The sequence below is a fragment of the Sturnira hondurensis genome, unplaced genomic scaffold (assembly GCF_014824575.4).
Source record: "Sturnira hondurensis isolate 20B ecotype Veracruz unplaced genomic scaffold, ASM1482457v3 Scaffold0009719, whole genome shotgun sequence".
In the NCBI taxonomy this organism is placed as follows: Eukaryota; Metazoa; Chordata; class Mammalia; order Chiroptera; family Phyllostomidae; genus Sturnira; species Sturnira hondurensis.
The window spans coordinates 11,012,958-11,036,507 of record NW_028082350.1 but is presented as its reverse complement, the minus strand read 5'-3'; the positions used below and the strand labels follow the sequence as shown (position 1 = coordinate 11,036,507).

At 45.8% G+C, this 23,550-nt stretch overlaps 1 protein-coding gene across 6 annotated transcripts in view; it reads left to right on the top strand.

Annotated features, from left to right (window-relative positions):
- DZIP1 (DAZ interacting zinc finger protein 1) overlaps positions 1 to 22,391 on the top strand; it is a 48,967-nt gene extending 26,576 nt beyond the window's left edge. For 2 of the 6 annotated variants that reach the window (XM_037057560.1, XM_037057559.1), the window contains 10 exons: positions 981 to 1,037; positions 5,775 to 5,837; positions 10,237 to 10,379; positions 13,471 to 13,633; positions 14,145 to 14,274; positions 14,872 to 14,925; positions 16,260 to 16,454; positions 17,657 to 17,795; positions 19,475 to 19,649; positions 21,566 to 22,391. In XM_037057560.1, coding sequence (XP_036913455.1) covers positions 981 to 1,037; positions 5,775 to 5,837; positions 10,237 to 10,379; positions 13,471 to 13,633; positions 14,145 to 14,274; positions 14,872 to 14,925; positions 16,260 to 16,454; positions 17,657 to 17,795; positions 19,475 to 19,649; positions 21,566 to 21,642 — 1,196 coding nt within the window. In that variant the 3' untranslated portion in view covers positions 21,643 to 22,391. The remainder of the gene's footprint in view (positions 1 to 980; positions 1,038 to 5,774; positions 5,838 to 10,236; positions 10,380 to 13,470; positions 13,634 to 14,144; positions 14,275 to 14,871; positions 14,926 to 16,259; positions 16,455 to 17,656; positions 17,796 to 19,474; positions 19,650 to 21,565) is intronic. The other 4 variants (XM_037057563.1, XM_037057561.1, XM_037057562.1 and 1 more) reach the window with 4 other exon arrangements.
- Positions 22,392 to 23,550: the final 1,159 nt, after the last annotated feature.

Below are 23,550 nucleotides of genomic sequence, written 5' to 3'. Positions count from 1 at the left end.
GTTCTGAAACCCAAGGCTGTGAATGCCTGTGTGTCTCCTCGGTGACCTTGGCTCACTGTCCCTATTATTTTGAAGTTCATCTAATAGAGGGGCGACTACACATTCGTGCTGACGGGTTGTTTTCTTAATTTATTTTTGTTCCCTTCAGGAAAATTGTAAGGGGAGAGCAAGTCAGGGAGCTGGTGGCCTTGGGCAAGGGAGGACATGCCTATAAGCACAGGGGTCTGATTATTAGAGGAGGGCCTGGGCACCGGGTGGCACTGTTACTTGGGCCCAGGACTGTGCAAGGAGGGAAGAACAGTGATGAAGGTGATGGCGGATTTGGTACCACTGACCCGAAAATGCTGATGGTTTTAAACCACTCGGTCGTTGGAGATGCGTCTTGAGGACTCTTGCTGTGGCTTTTGGGGTCTGTCGTGCCTGAGAGGAGCCGAAGAGGGGGCTTCTGTGGGAAGAAGGGGGTTGAGGGGAGAGCAGAAGCCGGGCTACATCTTATAAAATGAGGAAAATAACTCAGGGAGATACATCTTCTCTGAAGAGAAGGATGAAGGGTAAAAGACACTCAGTTATTACTGTTAATACTTTCATTCTCCTTGGCAGAATACTGGAACAGTAGCGTGTCCCAATAAAGCTTTATTTATAAAAACAGGTGGTGGGTTGGTCTGTCCCACAGACTTTGGTTTTCTGAACTCAGTAACTCCTACTGGTTAAAGTGAACCAGCCTAAAGTCATCAATACCCCAAAGAGGCATATTTTGGGGTGGCAGACTCTGTGGATATACTAAAACCTGCTAAACTCTGTATTTTAAAAGGGTGAATTTCAATATTTCAAGAAAACTATTATTTTAAAAATTGTTTGGATTAATTTGAAACATGTGTGCCTTATGCTCTGTCTATATCTTGACTAATTTGAGTAGGATGTGGTTATCATCATGTTCGGATACTTATGCTTTAATTATCGACTTTTTTATGCTGTTTCAGTGACTGCCGCAGCCCCACCGACTTTGGAGGCTAAGTCAAGTCTAACAGTGGCACATGGTAAGTCTCAACAAAGTCTGGGCGATTTATGTGCAGTTTCCACCCTGAGCTAGATAACTTATTAACTGAAAGTGCTTTTCTGCGGGGGCAATTGTGCAAAACAAACATTTTACTGAATGTAAAACAGTTAATAAACTTTAATCTCTCTATTTAATATCATAAACTGAATATATCCCCCAAAGGCGTGAAGTATAACATACGTATGTTGCTGCATTCACAAGGAGAGATTTTAACTTTGAGGAGTATTTTCATCCCGTATGGTTTTCAGTGGAAAGTAGAGTAGCAAATCCTAGACCAGCCAACCAGCACATGCCACAGGGCGTATGTGACTGTTTTGATAACTTTTAATGCAGCAGCAAACCAGCTTCTTAAACAAACAGTTTCTGTAATTGGCTGGGGGAAAAAATCTAAAAAAGACATGTGATAGGAACCAAAGGAAAAAAAGTAGGAACCGCTGGATGAAATCAGAGGATTCAGTTGTCGGACCAGGCCACCGGGGTGATCATTGTAATTGCATGACCCAGTAGATAGGGTGACTGTTTTTAGCCATGTTTTACTTTTATACAGTGAGACACTCACAGTTTGTACAGTATGTTTTTAAATGCGTTATTTTCCTGTGGTCTCACTGTAGATCCCACATGAATCAAGATGGGAGGCAGCCCATCTCTTTTCTGTTTTACCCAGCGACTCCTTCATTCCCCATTTGTTTTTAGCTTTTTAATTAAACTTAAATCCATGATCAGTCGAGTCGAAATTTTTGGCTTCATAAATATTGCGGTCTGTAGATGATGGCCTTTGGAATTCTTTTTACCGACCGGATGACCTGTGAAGTATGTGTTGCCCCTTAGTTCTGTTTTGTAAGGTCATTTCACGTGGACCTGTTCCCTTGGGCATGTGCTCACCGCACGTGAGGCAGACTCCACATGCACCGCGCGCTATTGTTTACAAGTGTTTAGGACATACAGGGATTGTTCCCTTTGGGCCAGTAACATAAAATGTATGTCGGATTTACAGGAATTTTCCCTAATGTTGAACTACAAGACAGTTTTCTCCGGCATTATTCTCTATTCCCATCATTTTAGATCAGCTTCCTAGAATGGCTCTGTGGACTCCTTTTCTGAAGTCAATTTTTAAAAAGCAATCGCCGGCCACTACTCTTTGGTCCTTCAACAGTGTCTAGTTCCTTTTGCTCCTTTTTCCACTTTGGTGTAGTTAGCTCTCTGTATAGCATTATATTTGGACCATGTGTTCTTTGTTTTATGTTTTCGGTGCCTCTAAAGGACACACACAGTCTGTATGTCAGGCTACCTGGGGTTTGTTCAAGGGTCCTGCCAAACCTGTTGGTTCTAACGCGATGTGTTCCATCTGGATCCTGCCCTGATGGGGCCAGGGCTGTGTGAGTCTACCATGGCTTCCTGCTGCAATTGAAATGCTGGTTTTAAATGCCAGCCCGACCTGGCACGGGGTTTGCAATCTTTGGATTAGGACCAAAGGTGATTTGTGAGTCTCTCCCCGGGCAGGAGCAGGCAGGAGGCTCGCCTGGGGCTCACTAACCTACTCACAGCCCCACCTGTGTTAGGGGTGCAGGGAGGGTTCGTCAGGCATTGCATGACATTAATTAGCCCTGGTCCCTCTGTCTTTCCTTCTGTTCCGTCTCAAAGCTCCATGAGGTCCTGCAGCGTGAAGATTGTCGTGGTCACTCGTGGTCTTAGGTTGGGTTCCTTGAGACACGGACTCTGAGGCGGAGGTCTGTAGGCAGGAGGGTTAGCAGGCAGCACTCTCGGACAACACCAGCGAGAGAAGAAGCAGGACTGAGGCGAGGCTGCTGCGGAGCCCTTGGCAGATCTTACAGGGGGAGGGGACAGGCAGGGGGCTGTGGAGCTTTAGAGCTGGGGTGCGCACTTCCGAATCTTCCGGGACTGTGTGATGAGTTGCCAGACATGGGCTGCCCTGGGAAGGGAGTGTGGCGGTGCTGCGCCCTTTAGCTGAAACCAAGCAAAAACAGAAGCAGAAGGTAGCAGGAGAGCACTATGCACGATGTGACTGAGCACAGAGCAGGTGGGCAGAAGGGATTTGGAGGAAATGAGGTTGGTTGAGACTGTGGCAACCACTGAGTTGACTACATCTGTGCATGCCTGTTCCTGAGGCATTGTGTAGCCACGAAATGTTCCGAGGCTGGACAAGGCTAGATGCGAGCATGGGGCTTCAGGAAGCTTAGCCTGACCCATGTGCATTCAGAGTTGGTACTGGGGTGACCAGTCAGGGACGTTAGTAATAGTCTGCCTGAGATTCCTCAGCTAGGAATCGGGATGCAGTGATGGAGCCAACGGGAGTGGACGTCACAGTTGTTCCATGGAACTGGTGGCAAGGCTGGGTAAGGGGCTGGGGGGGCAAGGGTGAGGGCACGGGCGGAGCACGATGCGCTCAGGTACTGGGTGGATGGCAGCACTGTTTAGAGAACCCAGAAGACAGACTCGGAGAGTGCCAGGAGTGAGGACATCATGGCGTTGTGGCCAACAGCCTGGAGTGTGGAGGCAGGCAGTCCGGATTCACAGTTGACTCATAAAGCAGTAGGCATGGGTTTGTGTGGCTGCCCGCTGAGCAGAATAGTGATGGCTGGTTCCTGGGCTGCAGAAAGGGCTGGATGAGGCAGGCCCTTTGGAGCGGGTGCCCTGAGCAGGCGCCGGCTCAGTGTTGGCTTGAAGGGTAGGGATGATGAAGCCCAGCAACGTCAGCCAGTGTGAGGAAGGGCTGCGCGCCGATCGGGAGGTTTTCTTCTGGACATAAGGGTAGGAGGGCTCTGATAGAAGGATTTTTCTGGAAGCATCCAGCAAGTTCAGAAGGGAGACCCAAGCCTCTGGGCGTTTCAGCTCCCATCCTGGGGATCTCAGCTCAGGACAGGAACTGGGGCTTTCAGAAGCTGGACCTGGGGCTTGTAAAGCATAAGAATGGCAGGCCCTTCCCGCCCCTCGTGGGGTGGGAGCCTTCTTGGTCTGGGACCTGGGCCTTGGTCCACCTCCCTCCCTCCCTCAGCTCTGTAGGAGGAGCCCAGGTGCAGCAACCCGCCTCTCCCCCGGGGCCTCACCCTGTGTACCACCCCAGGAAAAGTCAGAATTTTGGCAGTTTTTCCCAGCTCAAGAGAACTGAGTCACAGAATTATTGCAGTACCAGAATGATGATAATTATGCATCTGAGATTTTTGAGATTGTATAGAATTTTCACCCCATAACCTTGTTTTTGTTGTTTTCATGAAGTACAATAAAATAATACCCCGTGTGACATAAAAAAACCCTAAAATTGATTGTCCTAAAATTTCTACTTCCAGGAATTCAGACTAGCCCAACAGTCTGTTTGTGTGTCTTTAAACCTGGGTGTCCCCCAGTTGTGGTGCGCGGATGGACTTTGGTGCTCCTTAGCAGGACTGCGTTCCTGTCTGAGGTTACAGTGCACCCTACTTGCTGAGGGTCTGTGTCCCAAAGGCGTATGTGAAAGCAGTTTGAAATGCGTTTCTCCCATATAGCCAATGTGAAATATGTTGGCTAAGGTCACTGGCCAAGCTAAAAGAGCCTGTTTGTATATACATAAACATTTTATATATATACACCTATTATATGCATGTGTGTGTTTGTTAATGCCTACAACAGACTACCAGAAATACCCTTTAATAAATTAAAAGCCAGACTTTTAACGTGGGAGCTATTAAATCTGCGTTAATAACGTGCGAACCACATGCCCGGCAACCTGCTGAGCCCCCGGTCGTTGTCTGCTAGTGAGACTGCTAATCTCACCTGTCATGTGCTCTGGGGTCTGGTGGCGGAATGAAATGACCTCTGCCCTGTGGGAGCAGGTGCAGAGCTCCCTGGGGAGGTACCCCGTGTCAGTCTCCAAGCCGAAGATGAGTGAACCACGCACCCCGCCAGATGAGACTCCCTGGTTCCATTTCATTCCAGGCCTAATGCCTGACTGCCGTGTTAGACCTCCAGTCACAGCCTGACCTTCCCTGGAAGGGACTTGCTCTTTATTGACAGAGTGGGGTTTGGCTTTGACCAGGCTGCCTGTGGGTTTCCAGTCTGCACAGTAACCTATGTCTTCCTTGCCACCGTTCTGGGGTGGGATTGGGAAAAGGCCACCTTCCTCTGTCACTTATCTGCAGCCTTGCCCTGGTGCCTCTCGGAGCAGAAGTAGGTTTTGAAACATGGTTTGGGGACATGGAAGTACTGAAGAGTGGGTCTTAGTCCTGGTGCTGGCCCTCGGGCTGCTGGCCCTCCAGACGCCTATTTTCTGCCCTTTACCAGCCTGGTCCTACCCCCTGAAGACTCTGGTGCTTGTGAGAAGTGGGCATCCCAGGGCCCTGGAAGTTCCTTATGGTTTTTATCTTTGGGAATCGAATATTTTCACTAATTTTCTATTTAGCCACCCAGTTCAGCAGTGTCCTTGGGCAATAAAAGAATCCTATCAGGCACAAGGTGGATGAATGCAAAGCCTTAACTTAATTATTTAAAAATATAATGCCCTGAGAGTGGAATCGACGGAAAAGATGGAGAAAGAGTTGATGCCACGAGAAAGAGCGCTTTCTTTCACCCACTGCCTCCGCACACTGTTTGTTTCCCAGGGAGCTCTCGCTGTCTTAGACACGACTAGCCTACTGTGGAAGTGCAGCTTTCAGAGCGGTTTGAAAGGAAACTAATCTCACTTTGCTGTTGTCCTGTCTGTGCTGTCCTTATGTTTCCTCGTCAATAGAACAGGCATTCTCGTCGCACATACTGGAGCCAATAGAAGAACTTTCAGAGGAAGAAAAAGGTAACAGAGGGCTTGCTCTGGGCACATCCCTGCACAGGTGATGTCCCGCTGCTAAAACCCGAGCCTGGAAAGTGCGGTTCAGGGGTTCTTACCACACTGTGTCCAAATGAGGGAAGACAGTGAGGTTTGGGTTGTGTTTTCAATCTGCATGCAGTGCACGGTCCCCCTCTCCCCTAATGTGCTGTTAGACCTCCCCCTGCTTTGTCTGTGTTCTCAGTCCCCTGTGCCAGGGAACCTGGGAACAAATTTAAGCCTTTATATCAGGGCAGATATTTTCTGATCCCATGACAAGTTAACACATATTGGGTGCCAGGTGCTACGAAAATATTCATGTCACGGTGGTTATTTCTCATACCCTGGATCTGTGACAGGAACTCACTCACGGGTGAAATGTCCACTTCAAGCATTGTTTTAATAGAAAGGAAAGCATCATATTTAAGCTCTGAATGTGGACTATTTATGTGCAGAATAATGTTTTTGGTGGAATTTGGGAGCTGTTATAGGTTTGGGGGAGATACTTAAAATGTTGCTGCTTACTCTTTTATTTGGCAGTTCTCAAAATCGTTTTCTAGAAATTAGTGTTTGAAGCTAATGAAAGTCACTGTACATTTTATTAAGATGTTTTCTAATGCTAGACTTGTGGTTTTGAAAATTATATTCGAATCAGTTTATCATAATTTTCCCCTTAGAAATAATAATGTTTTATCATCTATCACTTTTTTAGAAGAAAGCAAACTCTTAATATTTATAAGGGTACTGATTTTGCAAAATGGTATATTCTAATACATGAAGTCTTAATATTTATGATAACCTCTGTGTTCCAGAAGACACTTTTCAAAATTTCTTTCACAAGGCTACAAATTGAGAAGTGACTAAATCAGAGATATCCATAACTATATGTTGTGTCTTTTCATTTTAGTTTCAAGTAACATGCTTTCTCTTGCTTACATATCATCTATTGAGGCATGGAACACTAAATATCTTATTCTCTGGAGAATTCATGAGATGTGTCAGGAGGTTCATGAAAGAGGTCCAGACTGGAGCCTTGGGTCATATAGTTCACATTCATTAAAACACACACACACACACACACACACACACACACACACGCGCGCGCGCGCGCGCACGCGCGCGCACACACACAAAATGAGCCAGCTAGGTTCCAAGAGGGATCCTGATTGGTCCACCATCGCCACCTGGGCTCCAGGTTCCACCCACTGCATCCTCCTGCCCGTGTTTCTTTTGAGAGTTCTTCTACCCGGAGCACTTGGGGAGTGAGTTTGGGGTCTCTGACCGCAAACACCATCGTAGATTGTTGCCACAGTTGGAGAATCGGAGAGGGAGAGAAAATCTTTGCCACTCTCCTTGGGTGCAGACGCAGCTCTCGTGGGAGGAAGTACCGAGGGCCATGAAAAACACCCCAGAGTCCAAATGCCGTGTGACAGAAACCGCTCCCACGTCCTTGCGGTACCTTGGCAGGCCCTGCCTGCTGGCAGCAGGTTAACAACTGTCACCGACCAGTTCCGCAGCCTGGGCTCACATTTTGCAGATAATGCCCGTGCAGCGAATGCCTTGGGCAGGAGTTTGCAAAACTCGGGCTGTCACTGAGAAGCAGCCCCTCGAGAAGACTGTTTCTGCATCCTTCCCCGTGGGCGGTTGTGTGGAGGTGTCCTTGGTCTGGCTGTTTGTAGTGTGAGAGGATGTGAGGGCCAGGAGGCAGTGTTGGAGGCTGTTTTATTATTCAGAAACTTGAAATGAAGACCAGGAACTTGCCCCAAGTCCTCAAGTTCAATTTATGCCAAGGCTGGAGTGAAGTCCGGGTTTTCTGCTTTCTGTAGTTGAACACAAAGAACAAGGTGATGGAGTTGGGCCAGGCCCTGCGGGACTAGCCGGCAGCCTGAGGGCAGGTCTTTATCTCTGTGGTTTTGGCGTCCTCATGTGAAAAAGAGGAGGTTCGTTACTACCTGATAAAGTCCCTTCCAACAAAAGTTCTGCTTTTGGTTTTTACCGTTCGCTTTGTGCTGCAGTTATTTGCTTCCCACAAATGCCATGTTGTGCTGCTGATAGAACCGACCGTGTATAGGCTATTGTGCATTGGCCATCAGCTTTTTTTTTTAAGATTTTATTTATTTATTTATTTATCTTTAGAGGGGAAGGAGAGAAGCATCAATGTATGGTTGCCTTTTGTGCATCCCCTGCTGGGAGTTGGCCTGCAGGGAACTGGCCTGCAACCCAGGCATGTGCCCTGACTGGGAATTGAACCGCAATCCTCTGGTTTGCAGGCCTGTGCTCAATCCACTGAGCTACACCAGCCAAGGCTGGCCATCAGCTTTCATAAGCTTTCACCGTTGCAATTAGAGGAAGTGTTGACGTCTAGGAGTTTTGTTCTGTTCATCTTGGTGAGCAATACATGCTTTAACTAAAAATTTCCACGGTTGTTGGTCTTCAAATGATTAATTCCATCTTTACCTAAAAACTTGATTGTTCTTTTTCGTCGTCTTTTTCCTGTCCACTCTGCCTTCTCCCATCAGCCAGCTACAGCTTTGGAAGAATCTTTCCAACCAGGGGCCTTCTAATTATTCATAAGTGGCTTTCCAAAGCCACTGCCAACATAGAAAGTGAATTAGAGAACAGAAGGAAATGTTTCACCCGTGGTCATTGGGGAAACTAAGTCACCAAAAGGAACTTGTCCTGGTTGAAGGTGAACCCAGATCAGTCAACAATGAATTCAGCGGCTCTCACCAAAGACCTTACGACTCTTCTGAGCTGTGACCATTCCGTGCAGCCCTGGGCCCTTGCAGGTCTCCTTATGTCCCACAGGGCCCACATCTTTTCTTCAAGCCCTGCTTCTGTGCGGTCCCTGGTATATCCCAGAAACTGGCCAGAAAGGCCATCTCTGCGGGACCAGGACAGGGCGTGTCTGCATATCAGCTGTAGCACCTTGACTCCCAGACTGTCTCTTGGTTCCTCTTTTTTATTTTTAGCCCTGGATAGTTGTAGACTCGGTGGCCAGTTAGCTGCCAGAGTTAGCAACACAGCTGTGACTGTGGCTGAGCCCTCTAGGTTGTGATGTATGGTCAGTTTCTAGGACAGAGGTATTTGGGGTGGTTTCAGAATCCTGGAGAGTAGTGATTGGAAAGACGGCAGCCTAAGTGCCGAGAGGACAACATGTAAGATTCCTTGTGACATTTAATCCTGTGTAATCATACAGAATTTTATCATTTTGATTTAGCAACCCGCAGTAGCCAAGGATAGAAAACATCACCAAGCAGGATATTTCCTCTTACTTAATGTACAAATAGTGATTTGACGAATTCTGCTGTCAGCAAAACTGGTTGCCGATGAACAGACCTACTCTTCACTACTGGAATTGAACTAGCCTTTAGAAAACATCTTAACCAAAGGCATTTTGCTGAAGGTCTGCAAATCCAGGTGCCCCGGTACCTACAAATGCCGCCTGCTGAGGTGGGTGAGGCCGCAGGGGAAAGGGGTGTCTACAGCCCCAGACCCAGGCCGTGGCATCCGGGGCTACCCTGATTCGGTGAAATGCCCCTGCTCAGATGAGAAGGCTGGACTCCCAAATGAGAGACGTTGTTGTGCCTTCCAGGTCTGCCTTTGGACCTCAAGGAGGGGTCGCAACTGCGAGACATCAGGCCTTTTTCATTAAGCTTTCTGTTTCCTTTGATGTAGGACGTATCTTCAAGGTCATGTAATTACACCCCTTCTCCGGAATCTCTTGAACTAGGCATGTTTGAGTGAGGGAATAAAAGAGGAATGGGCAAGGAAAAGCTAGAAGAACCTGGCCTGTTAACTTTTTCTTTCTTTTTAATTAAGGGTTGTTTTAAACAAAGTATGCTTTGCCTAAGACTTCTATTAACCTCTTTTTCGTTTTGGTAAATATTTTAAGAGGGATAATTTCACATTTTGAAATTTTATATCAACTCAACTTCCACTACATTTACTATATAAAAACTTAATTATTTAAAATAAATTGAGCTTTTTCTTCATAAAATGTTATATAAATTCTAACTGAATTTAGGAGAAATGAATTATTCAGGAGCAATAATATAATTTCAGAATAAAACATTAAACTTCTAAGTAAGGTTTTTTTTCATTGTGCTTCTTTAGAGACACATTTCTTGCATTATTTATCTAGCTATAATTTGGTTAAGTGATTAAGAAAGAGTCTTTAAAGACATTTGAGTTATCGACCCTGACTTAACAAAATTGTAAAAGCTATAGTCCTTAAGCATCATATACTGTGTTGAGTGACTAAAATATCCCCAAACTGAAAAGATTATGAATGGTTACCATTTAAAAGTTGTGTTTTATCATTTTATATTTAGAGAGTTAATGTATTTGTTTCTTTCTTAACACATTTTTCAAAACCTCATTTCAGGCAGGGAAAATGAACAGAAATTAAATAACCACAAGAACCATTTCAGGAAAGCTTTGAAGAATAATCCTTCTCTCACTAAGAAAATAAGAACAATCTTGGAGCAGAGCTTGGTGCGAAAATTGGAAACCTTAGGGATCAATGCAGTAAGTTCATTCATTTTTGGAATATTTGCTGGTTTTGTTTTCTAAGTAAGGAAGAATCAGAGACGAGAAGGAGGGGTGTGAGTTCTGTCCACATTAGGAAACTGGAGGTTAGTGCACCACCATTCTGAGAGCCTCGTGGATGTTAAATCGTTTAAACACAGACACAGATCTCTGAGGTGAGTGACGATATCACCTCCATTTTACAGAGGGGCGGAGGGACTAGCTTCGGGTCACAGCTGGTGACGAAGGAGCCCAGTTGGCACCTGGACAGCAGCGGGGCCGCTGTTAACTCCAAATTGTTGCCTTCCACAGCGTCAGAAGGACTTAAGCAGTCCTTGTTGAATGGATGGATGAATGAATTCTACTTTGATGTTTTTGCTGGGTTGAATGGTTCCAGTACATGTTATAGATAGAGAGATAGCTAGAGATATACATATTCTTTGCTTTTTACCTTTTTATTGACATACATAAAATGCATGAATCTTAAGGAAGCAACTTGAATTTGTATACCTACATGTGTGTATTTGACTGCACATGTGTGTGCATACATGTTTGTGTGCAAAAGTGCAGGGGTGGGCAAAGGTAGGTTTACAGTTGTTAGCATGGAAAAGAATAAATAATTAATAACAGTACAAGAATAAACTCTGTGGTTTGTATACTCACAATTGTAAACCTTCTTTTGTCCACACATACATGTATGTGCAGGCATGTGCCCATGTATAATGGGTTGTGCATATGCATGTGCATGCATGTTTATGTGTATGAATGTGTGTGGTGTTTGTGTAAATAGGTCTGTGTATACACAGATATGTGTCTATATAGGTGTGCATGTGTGTTCACACATGTATTTCTGTATACATATGCATGTATGTGTGTGTATAAGGATTTATCTGAGTTTGTGTGTGTGGGTATGTGTGTATGATCTGTAACTACCACCCAGATCAAGAGATCAATCATTTTCAATACCCCAGAAGACACTCTTTTGCCTTTCCTTAGTGAATATCATTCCTTATTAGTCAGCAAGAAATAATGGCTATTCTGACTTAATTTTGCTTGTCCTTGAACCTCCTGTGAGTGAAATCATATGTCACGTAGCATTTTATAGGTGGTTTCTTCTGCTTATGATTTTTGTCTATAAATTCGTATCAGTCATTTCATTTAGCAGTGATCTGTAGTGTCGTAGTTTATTGACTGAATATGAACATTTTATTTATTCTCCTGTTGACAGACATTTGGATATCTAGTTTGAGGCTCTTTTGGACCATAACATTCTTATACATAGCTTTTGGCAGACGTGGGCATTCCTTTCATTGGACATCTATCTGGGAGCGAGACTGCAGAGTCTAAGAGTGTGCAGGTTTCATTTGAATAGGTATAACCTAATAGTTCTTCAAGTTTGTCTCAAGTTTGTACCAGTTTACACTATCCCTGTCAGTGTGCGAGTTTCTGTGGCTTCACATTAGTGTTGCCACTCTTTTTGGGTGGATTTTGACCACCCTCAGGGCAGTGGAAATCAGACACATCCATGAAGGTAGTAATTCCTGTGTGAATTGCTTCGTAGTTTCCATGTCGGCTGCTTGCATATGGTTTGGGGGTTTTATGTTTTATTTGGAACATTTCCTCTCATCCCAAGATTATAAAAACATTTATTGCCTTCTTTTTCTATCAGGATTTTAACAATTAAGTTTGGAAGCAATGAGTTGGAGATCTAATCTTATTTCCAGTTGGATCAGTTTTCCCAAAATGATTTGTTAAATAATCCACTCTTCTCCCATTTATTTGAAATGGCCCTTTTATCAGATATGGAATTTCTATATACATTTGGATTTTTTTGGACTTTCATCTGTTTTATCCTGCTTTTTTGTATTCCTTTGCCAACAGCCTACTGATTTAATTGCAATAGTTTTGTCCTATATTTTAATATCTGTCATAGGCCATGCCTTGTTCATTAGACTTCTTATTTCAAAATAATTCTTGGCACTTCTTCCATATTTTGTTTTCCAGTGAACTTTAGAAACAGCTTCTGTAGTTCCAGAGTAACCCCTATGGGGATTCCAATTGGAATGGCCCTAAATTTTGCATACTAATTAGGAAGGATCGACGTCAGGACAGTACTGGGTATTTCCATTCGGCTGCAGGGTGTAGAATGATAGGCAACGAACAACTGTTCATGTGGACAGGTATAGATCCACGAGGATTGATCGATCGTGGGACCTGCAGTGAAGGGAAAGAAGAGGGGATGGAATAACGGAGGTCAGAGAAAACTCCTCTGTTCTCTCTGGAGGTGGTGCTTGATCTGATGATTTGTATCCGGGGCATCTGGGTGGAAGGCGGGGCCACTTCCTGTAGCCTGAAACACTGGGAGCAGGGGGAGTGTTGGGATACGGGAGCACGAATGACACTGTTCCTGAATGAGCAGCCTTTTCACGAGTTTTTTCTGTCATCAAATCCAGACGCATGTTCTCACATTGCGTTTTAAATTATGCTATTTTCATCACTGAAAACCTCTGATGGCGTTCTTTTACCTATGCAATAATCTTTAAGCTTCGCATGCTAGCATCCAGTCCCCCTTTCTGCTCCTTACCCATTCCCTGTGGACATCAGGCCCTGGATGCGCCTCGACTACTTCTGCTTCAATCCCTGCCTTTCCTGCCCCGCCCCAGGCCCTCCCCACAGGAATACTCCCTTGTTTCACTGTGACTCCACCCATCCTGCAGGACACAGCCTGGTCCTCCCCTTTAGCCTCCTCTGGCCGCCGGCGCCTTCGATAGCCTCTCTTTGTGGAATTCCTGTCGCCCTCGTGGGCTCGTTGGGCCTCACCATACACCTGGCGTTGTTGGTCAACCAGTCACACACATGTTCTGTGCATCCAGAGCCGAGTTCTGCAGACTAGCCACAGACGGGCATTACGCGCCTCATGTGCCCACCGTGAGCTCCCTTTGGGACCCACACAGGATGTTATATACTGGGGCATCTTCCACCTTCCATGTGGCAGAAAGCATGAAAGGTTGGCACAGTGAATGCCGACAAATACACATGAAATGAAAAACATCCCAGGATAACCGGTTGACTCAACATTTTATTCCTTCAGGATACACGTGGTATTTCAAGTGATCAATTGCACAGAGTGCTCAGAACCATGGAATCAAAAAGACGTGATCTGGAAAGACAGATACCTAACTTTCAGCAAATTCGAGAAACCCTTGAACATCAGGTCAGCTGTAAAGTTGATGAGAGAATGTCACTGTCTTCAGGTAAGCCTGTCACAAACTTCCGTTTCATTTCTGCAGAGGGGAGGGAAACCGAACCACCTTTCCATGACTTTAAATGGTTCACAAACTTTGGCACTTAATTTGAAACTTTATTACCGTTTGAACCAGTAAATGTTGTTGGGTTTTTAATTTTTTAAAAACATCTTTTTTTAATGATTATTTATTTATTTATCTTTAGAGGGGAAGGGAGGGAGAGAAATATCAATGTATGGTTGCCTCTCATGCGTCCCCTGCCGAGAACTGGCCTGCAACCCAGGCATGTGCCCCAACTGGGAATCGAACTATGATCCTTTGGTTTGCAGGCCTGCCCTCAATCCCCTGAGCTACACCAGCTGGGGCTAAATTTTGTTTTTACGTTAAAAAAAAAAAACCCTGTAGTGTGGGCTCTAGACCCTAGAGATGGGCTGCTCATTTCAGCACCAGCATAGCCAGTATTATAGTCTTTCTCCTGCGTTTTCATGCACTAAGACTCACGAGAGACACACTATTCCAGACAGGAACAGTGCGTCTCAACTGGACACTTTTTCAATGGGAGAAACACCCAAAGCAATACAGCTTCCTTCCAAAAGCAGACAGTTGGTTAAACAAAGGCCCGTTTTCACGGATAGAACATCTGTTCCAAAGTGAGTATTTCCCACTCCTAAAATGTTTTTGTTTGTGTTTGTCTTGGTCAGCTCGGGCTGCCCTAGTAAGATACCATGGACCAGGCAGTGTACACAAGATTCATTTTCTCACACTTCTGGAGGCTGGACACTGAGGTCAGGGTGCCAGCCGGGTCATTACGAGGTCCATCCCAACGCTGGCAGATGGCCGCCTCCTAGCTGCCCTGGCCTGGCAGTGGGGGGGGGGGGGCGGATCTGGACCCTCTTTGTCTTCTTACAAGGGCACTCACCCCCTCATAGGCCCACCCTTGTGACCTCAGATAAACTCAGTTCTCTCCCAAGGGGCCCCATCTCTAGGCGCCATCACTTTGGGGGGTGGGTAGGGCCTCAACATGTGGGTTTAGGGGGACACAGACTCGGAGCCCACAGCAGTGCTTAGTGCCACAGAGTCACAGCTGCCGCGTCCACCCACCTCTCACTGGTGCGTGGGGACTCATCGTTCATTGCTCGTCCTCTCTTATGCACATCGAATGCAAAAATCGCCAATTCCATGGAAATTTGTGTTGTATTACCTTATTGACTCAGGTTGCTTAGAAGTAGTTCTCTGTTGTTTTTTAGAATTAAGAAAAATGTCATAGAAGATCATTTTCCCAGGAAGTCTTCCAGTATTACGTGAGTACTTGGGGCGGTGGGGCGGGGCGGGGGAGGTCATTTAAAAACCTCTTTTCACTGGCCATTTCTTTCATTGTAAACAAGTGTACGCATTACGGTCAACCAAAGCCCTGACTGTTCAGTGTTATAATTTATGTGTTATTCCTCTAAGGCGTTTCTTTGTGTCTTCGTTAGTTATTTCATAATTTAATAGCACTTGTTGCACTGTGGCCTCCAGGGAGACGTAGGACCACCCAGAATCGCTTCCATGATCCCCCTTCGTGTTCAGTAATTTTCAAGGAGCTCAGTAAATGAAGGGAATGGTGATGACTTCTAACGGCGGGATCCATGCCAGTGTGGTCAAGTGGTACTTTAGCATGCCAAGGCTCTCATAGAACACGAAAATTCCCGCCTCAGTCACTTGCTAACTCTGTGCCATCGATTCAGTGGCTTACCAGTGTGAAGCCTCAGTTTTCTTATCTGTAAGATGGGCCGGTGCTGCCTTTTGCACAGGATAGTTTGACGATTTAACAAGAACATAGGTTTGGCACTCAACGCATTATAGGTATTGTTATTGGTGATGAGTAGAACTAATTTCATAATTAAATTTCATCATTATTGACTTATTCCAGAGATGTTAATCCTCTCGATCTCTTCCTTGAGGCCTTATGTGTGCATATATGTAGTAGAGACAGTAGAAATATAATATAGTGGAGACCATCTGAATAATGATTTACCCTTCAAAAGCACTTTTTGTGTACATAATGTCACGGGAAGAGCTTTATCTCATGGGATTTGGGATAACCGAACAATGTCTGGAATCCACGTGCTCAGTGAGTACTTTTTAGGTGAATGAGCACTGCTCTGAACTCTTATTTGACCTTTAAATGGGGCGACAATTCATGGGACAGTATCACAAACGAGATTGTAACAGCACTTTTTAAGATGCAGTATAAAGATAAGTTATAAATAAGGACCCTATTTTAAAAGGTGGAGGGGTTTATTGCCGAAACTATTTTTCCCCCCACCGAGAAATAGTTTTCTTGGGTGAGTGAAAACCAAGAACGTTAAGAATGTACAAGTTTGGGTTTAGAGGGGAGCTGCCGTCCTTGCCTCCACTCTGTCAAATACGCCGCATGGTGGCAGGTCTGGATTTGAAATGACCCTTCAGCCTTTTGCACAAATCCTGGGTCTTGCCGCCGCCTTGCCTGGTGGCCACACTGGTGTTGGCTGTGCACCTTGGGAATTACCTGAGAAGGTTCCAACCGCGTTAAGAGACCGAGTGAAGAGGCCTATCCCTTGCAAATCCTGAGGCTTGGGAACACTGTGCCCTGTTTGGGTTTCGCTTTGTTTAGGACGCCTCCCTTTAGCTCCGAGGAGGAGCTGGATGCTGGTGACCTCATCCAGGCTTACACGTCCCCAGACTTACCTCTCGTGCAGTCCTCCAAAAACAGCAAGAGTGGCTTCGCAAGGAAAATTGTGAAAAGTGATACTGACTGGACCGAAGGAAGTGAAATCGAGGACTCGGACATTTCGCCCAAGCCCACGGGTGAGCTCTTGCCATTGAGAATCCTTTGGGACACTTTGCGGGGGGCACTGGTTCTCGACCGGGGGTGCCATGCACTGGCGGTCTGGGCTGCACGTGTGCTGAGGGGAGGACGGGGTTCCGCACAGCTGCTGCCGCCCAGGAAAGTGGGCGGGGCTTAGCGGCACCTTGATGTTCAGGTGGAGGGAGAGATGGGAGTCAGGAACGCCCAGGTGTATTAGTTTCCTGCGGCTGCATCAGCTTCCACAAAGGAAATGCTTCATCTCAGAATTCTAGAGTCTGGAAGACCAGGGGTGGCGGAGTTGGTCCCTTCTGGAGGCCACAGGGCCCTGTCCTGGGGCTCTGTTCTTAGCATGCAGATGGCCGTCGTCCTGTGTGTCATTATGTCGACTTCCTTCAGTGAGTGTATCAGTGTCCAGCTGTCCTATGTTTGTAAGGGCACCCGTCATACGGGGCTGGGGCTCACCCCAGTGACCTCGGTTTAACTCGACTGTCTCTTTAAAGGCCCTTATTTTCTAAATAAGGTTACACTCTGAAATACTGGGGTTAGAGCTTCAACATACACATTTGGAGAGACACAATACAACCTGTAAAACTGGGTGACTGAGAATGGCTTTTCTAGTACGTTCTGTGCGGCCTTTTCAAGGTGGGGCTGTTCCGAAGGGGCATCAGGTCCCCGTCTCTGAGGGCTGTTCACCTGTCTAAGGGAGTGTTGCTTCAGGTTCACTTTTTCAACAAAGAAATTCTTGAAGGAATTTTTAAAGTATGTTTTAACCATATCAGCTGTAATTTGTTTATTATATTGCATATAATTTATATGTATATGTGTATTTATGTAATTCCATAAACTATTAACTAACTCATTTAAAATAATTAATATTGTTTTTGAAAATACCCAGGTGAGTATTTCTTTCATTCAGGTTACCTCACTGAAATTGAGGTTTATGATCAGTACTTGAATGAGACCATCCTCCTCTGGTTTAAAATGAAAATTTTACTACTTCTAGTCTAGAGGATCATTATATTTTTCAAAGGATAATAAGTAATTTAACGTGACATTTTTAACCCCCATAATACATCAGTTGAGTTTATGTTGATAGTACATAGTTACTTGCAAAGCCAAGAGTCTTTCAGACTTGCTTGTTGGGTTATTTTGGAACTGAAGACAGATACCAGTTTTTAAACACTTTTCCTATTTTCTATTGATCCTATAGGAACTGCCATTAAAACATTAACTGAAAAAGTTGAAAAGACAGTTTCAAATCAAAGAAATGTGAGCAAGCCAGTTGGTGGGATTAATGTCGCCGAGGCCTTCATCAGAAGAGAATTCAAAGAAGAACTAAAGGTGAAAGTACTTTTACTTGCTAAACGTATAGGGAGAATTTCCTCTTTTAATGAATGCACCTTAATTTTATTTTTCGTCATCTAGAGGGTGAGGTTTCTACCTTTGCTCGTTTTCAGTATTGCCCTTCTTCCCCTCCCATAGACAATCTTGGAACGAGAACTGGTAATAGCATGTCATATGCTTACTTATCAGGCTTTCCAGGCTCTCAGAATCCTATCCCGTGTGTTATTTGATGCTTGCAGATATTAGGTGATTTGCACACTGAAACTTGTTTTCTTTTTTATTCTTGTTTATTCGATTGTCCCAGTTTCCCCCTTTACCCTCCTCTGCCCAGCCCCCACCCCCATAGTCCATCCCCACCCCGTTGTCCATGTCCATGGTCAGTCATGCATGTTCTTTGACTACTTCCTTCCCTTTCTTCCCATCATTCTCCCACCCCCTTTCCTCTGGCAGCTGTTCCCTGTTTCCATGTCTCTCATTCTGTTTTGTTCATCAGGGTATTTTTTTCATTAGGTTCCTCTTATAAGTGATATTATATGATATTTGTCTTACCAACTAGCTTATTTCACTTAGCATAATGCTCTCCAGTTCCATCCACGCTGTCACAAAGGGTAGGAATTCCTTCTTCTTTCTTTCTGCTGTGTAATATTCCATTGTGTAGATGAACCACAGTTTTTTAATCTACTCATCTACAAATGGGCACTTAGGCTGTTTCTAACACCCAGCTATTGTAAATAACACTGCTATGAACGTGGGTGTGAACAAGTTCTTTTGAACTGGTGTCTCGGGATTGCTAGGGTGTATTCCCAACTGGAACCTTGTGACTGCCCAGAATCTGGGGCCTCTACGTCCCAGTCCAGGGACTTTTCTGCTCCCATGCTGTGACCTGGGAATACAACAGACTCTTCAGCGTTTAACCCAGCTTGGCAGTCAGTGGAAAAATCCTTCCAAAAGATGTGTGAGCCGATCCGAGGGCAGAGCCCAAGCCCCCTGCCCCCCGGCCGGAGCAGAGGAGAGGCCCTCGTGCATCCTGAGCTGGTCGGCACCCAAGACACAGAAGCAAGCGCTGCTGTGGATGCGGATCTCCCTTCGCATTTCCGGGCACAGCTCCTGCGGTTGACAGAGGCTTCCGGTGGTAGTCACTTTCTCCTGATTGTTCACTTACATTGATTCTTTCCCTGTTCATCCATGGACTCTGGAGCATTCTGTCAAACCGCTTTCAATTAGTTCCTGCACTTGTGTTACACAAGCCAAATGTAACAAAAAGCCACGTGTTTCAAGGCCAAGCTCACATGTCTTCCTTAGAAAGGGTGGGGTAGACATGCATGGTCCTTCTGGTTGGGGATTAATTCCCATTCATCACAGGTAACGGCTCCACAGACGGCCTTGCTTCTATGTTAAGAAATGTCCTAACTTTACTTCTAAAATGTAATGTTTCTGGAGTTTTCTAAATTTATGATTGGTAGAGCAAGACACAAAGAGGGGTCCCCTCTGTTTTTAAAACACGGATTTCTAACTCCACTTCACTGCGCCCCAGAGGTGACCAGCGGAGGGATCCTCAGGTGCCCAGCTTCCTCTCACGCGCTGCCGGTGGAGCTGGGTCTGGCCGACAGGGTGATGGAGGGGCTCCACCGGCACCTCTTCTTTAAGAGACGTTGCTCTCTGTGTGTGTCTTCCAGTGCTCAGATGTGGACGACGACGACTGGGACATATCATCCCTGATGGAGGACAAGTCCCTGGGGAAGAAAGACGGGAAAGAGCAGAGAGAACCCCCACCCGTGAAGAAGGAGTCCCACGCCACTCAAGTGCCAACTGCCTGGGGGGCACCTGTCCTTCCCGGGCTGAGAGGAGAAGGTTTGTCGCTTTGGTGTCGCTTAGAAGCTTGGCCCACTTTCTAGTTATTTGTGTCTCATCTTTATAAACACCTAATTAAACTGCACTGATTTGTGCGTCTTCAGGCCAAAACACTGTTGGCATAACAGGGGCCTTGGTGCTTTATATTACTTTAATAAGGACTGAATGTATGCAACTTGCTGATTTGTGTGCATTTGTTAGTTATTCTTATTTAAATTCAGGCCTGATCTTTAGTATTTAAATTTTATATTATTTTTTAAAGATTTTATTTATTTTTAGAGAGAGGAGGGAAAAGGGAGAGAGGGAGAGAAACATGATGGGTGAGAAGAACAGTGGTCGGTTGCCTCTCTCATGCCCTGAAGTGGGGGCCTGGCCCCCAACCCAGGCATGCACCCTGAATGGGAATCGAACCAGCGACCTTTTGCTCCACAGGCCAGCACTCGATCCGCTGAGCCACACCAGCCAGGGCTAAATTTTATGTTAGTTTTCAAAGTGCCCGTGTAAATATATATACTCCTTATGCAGGTGCCCTATGAAAGTAAAATTTCTGATCCTATACTTGAACGGGGCCTTTCATTTGGCATAGTCTTGCTGAATTATTCTGGTTATGGGTTAAGTATTTTTATTTTCTTTGAAGGAAGATTTCTCTTGTGACATTACAGCCAGTGGGATAAGTGACAAGTGACGGAATCGTCCCTGGACAAGTCCAAGAGTCTGCATGAGTCCAGTGACTTAACTCCTGATGCATTCGATTTTTAAAATTAGAAAATGTTATTTATATTCTTCACCACGGTAACTGCTGCACGTGGTGAAAGTCCCGTTGGAGAGAAGGGCCCCTCCCCCACCCCGGCCTCTTCCGTCCTGTCTGCCCCTCCGCTGAACACCTTCCTGCCTGAGTCACGGGGTCCTGGACTGACCACGACTCCTAGACTGAGCAGCTCTAGGCCTTAGCTGTTCATGTCCTGCTCAGACAGATGAAGATTTGGCCCATTTTCTCCACTCCCTGCACCTCTCCTGCCCTCTCGCCAGTATTTTTGTAGCCGTGTTTGCAATTTTGAATTAATACACATTGACGTCAACCATTGTTCTGGCTGTTGGCAGCCATGCCTCTCGCCCACCCTCCTTTGTAAAATGAACCATCACTGCCCCTACCCTTGACCTCGCCCTTTCCCTCCACCCCTGTGTCAGCCGCACCTTTGGTTTCACCCCGTCAGCTCGTAACTTCGACCTCTGTTCTGGAAGTGTCATTAGGTGACCAGAAGTGCTGTGTCTGAATGTCCATCCTAATAGCGGCAAGGCCAAGGCTGTGTCTGCAGTACAGTGACTCTTAAGTTCACAGGGCAGAGAGGTCTGTCTGAACCCATTTCCTTCTTCTTCCAGTGCCATGACCTCAAAATAACAACAAGCACACACATACACACACACACACACACACACACTACCTAAAATCAAACTCAAGTGGAATTTTTGGCACCATACTATTTCAAAAGGCCTGAGACAATTTTTAAGTTCATTTACCCTAGAAAACCTATTTGTACTATTTAATCCCTAGTTGGTTTGTTAACTTTGTTCTTCTTTCTGTACCACCTACTTACTCCGAGTCCATAACAGCAACGACAAAAATGAACTGAGAGCTGTGTCACCCTCCCGGCCCTGTGCTGAATACAGGGAAGGTGCTGGGCACCTGCTAGGGTCCTGGAGAGTACCCGAGGGACTCGGCCATTCCGTGGTCACATGGCACTGTAGTCTCCTGCACCTCTGTGGGAGCTGGGGGTGGGGGGCTGGTGGACACGCCTGCACGACACACTGAGTGATAAACTGCAGTAGGAAGTTACGGGTGTTTACAGGCTGGACAACGTGCTCATTTAATCACTGGGACCTCCTCTTCCTCCTCCTCTCTCTCCCCCCCTGCACAGGACTTCAAGATGAACAAAGCACCCTGAAGAGCAGCTTAGTGACTGTGACCGACTGGAGTGACTCTTCAGATGTGTAACTGATCCCACATGCCATAAGATCCAGGTGCCAAGAGGATTTCGGTGTCACAAATGTCAGTAACTTGCCAACACCAGACAGTCACTCCTGCCTTACAGCATTTCCCACAGTAACTAGGAAGCTGATTCAAAGAACAAGGATCTCTTTAATGGCACCTGATACCATCCCGAAAGACAACTCATCAACAGCATTTTGAAGAATATAAAGGTGTTTAAAATGTCTGCTTCTTAAAAATAGCATGTCATTAAAGTCATACAAAGTTTTTTTTCTTTAAGACAGTCCTGTAGTGTTTCAGTGTATTTCTTCCAACTAATTTTTAAATGAAGATTTTTAACTATAGCATATTTGGGGTCTGAGTTAAAGCTTTACATGGTTCTTCTGTATGTTATCTCACCGGAAGTGGTTTATCATAAAGTTCTATTAGTATCTTTAAAGCAGTTAGTAGAGTCAGTGAAATCTGAAGGGTAGGTTGGTTATTTTTCACATAGAAGTTTAGAACTAAAACATAGCCGGGCCCATGATAAATACATTTTCCAGAAGGACCTTTACCATGTGCAGCTTTGAGCCATCATAGGCATGTCGTTACCAAACGATTTCTTTAGAGAAGTACCATTTCTGGAGCGTAACCTTTACCTTGGATGTTTTATGATAACATGTAGCTATTTTTGAGATGGATTTGAGACTTAGTTCCTTCACCTTCTCAAACGAGGCTTTGCTGGTCAATAAACCTTTCCTTGCTCCCAACTCTGATCTGCTGAGTGTCGGTCTTTGTTTTGAAGCATCAGTCACAGGGCCCTTGAGCCTGTAACCGACGGTGAGCCAGCCAGGTGCTCTTGGCGGAGTGGCCCCCACGCTCCCTGCACGCGCCACCCGTCTCCCCACCCCCCTCCCACACGTCACATTTGGAGGAAGGAAACATTTTCGGATTTCAGGCAGCTGTCTGTGAGATACAAGCAACTTTCCGCCTTCCCCTTTTTCTCCTTAGAGAGCAGCTTGGTAAATTATACCTTTGTAAGCAATATTGAAATATTTATATTTTTCTTCCTGTCTGATCCCCCAAGAAGTTTGGAGACTGCGAATGAGCATTATTGTTTTCAATGGAAACGTGGTTTCCATGATTGCAATCCGATAGGAATGTGTTTTCGTTATAATAGGACACAAATTGGAGACTCTCGAACAGGCTTTGACTGGGATGCCCACAGCCCCGCCGACTCGCCCCTCCCGCAGCTCAGTTCCTCTGCATCTGCAACCTCCTAAGGAAACTCGCTTGTGTTTGAAAAAGAAAAGAGAGTAAGATGCATAACACGCATGTGCGTTTCCTTTTCCTTCCCCCGAGCCCCTCCAGCCAGTGCGACTTTCCCTTTTAAGTCTTTCACGCTTCAGGAAATGCTGTTTCCAGCCACGCTGTGGTCAGTGTTGGCAAGAGCCTTGCTCACAGGTCACACAGGGGCCACTCTCATCCAAAGCTTGAGACTCCCCATTTCACCCCAGGCTGCCCCCGTCCAAGGTCCACGTTCTGTCCCGCGCTGTGGCAAGTTATTGAAGCTCTGCTTTCCTTCACTCCCCTCTCAGTGCGGGATTCTAACAGTGCCTGGCCCGAGTGGGCAGCCGTGGGGATGAAGTGAGTGGGGGCCCGTCAAGAGTTCAGACTGGTGTGGTAAAGGGCTGGTTTTAGGAATAGAGCACAGTCTTTGTTCAAAAACCAATGGAGCGACTTACAGACTTGAAAAATGGTCTCTCCATTACCCAGTTCTGCATACAGGACCTAAGGGACATGAGGACTTGGCCTGTGGGTTCTGGGAGAGGCAGGTGCCACGCAGACTCTGGGACTTCCTCTGTTGGCTTCGGCGTCAGCCATGACCTGTGTTTCTAGCTCAGCTCTGGCTGCTCCTCCACCCCAGGGCTTGCT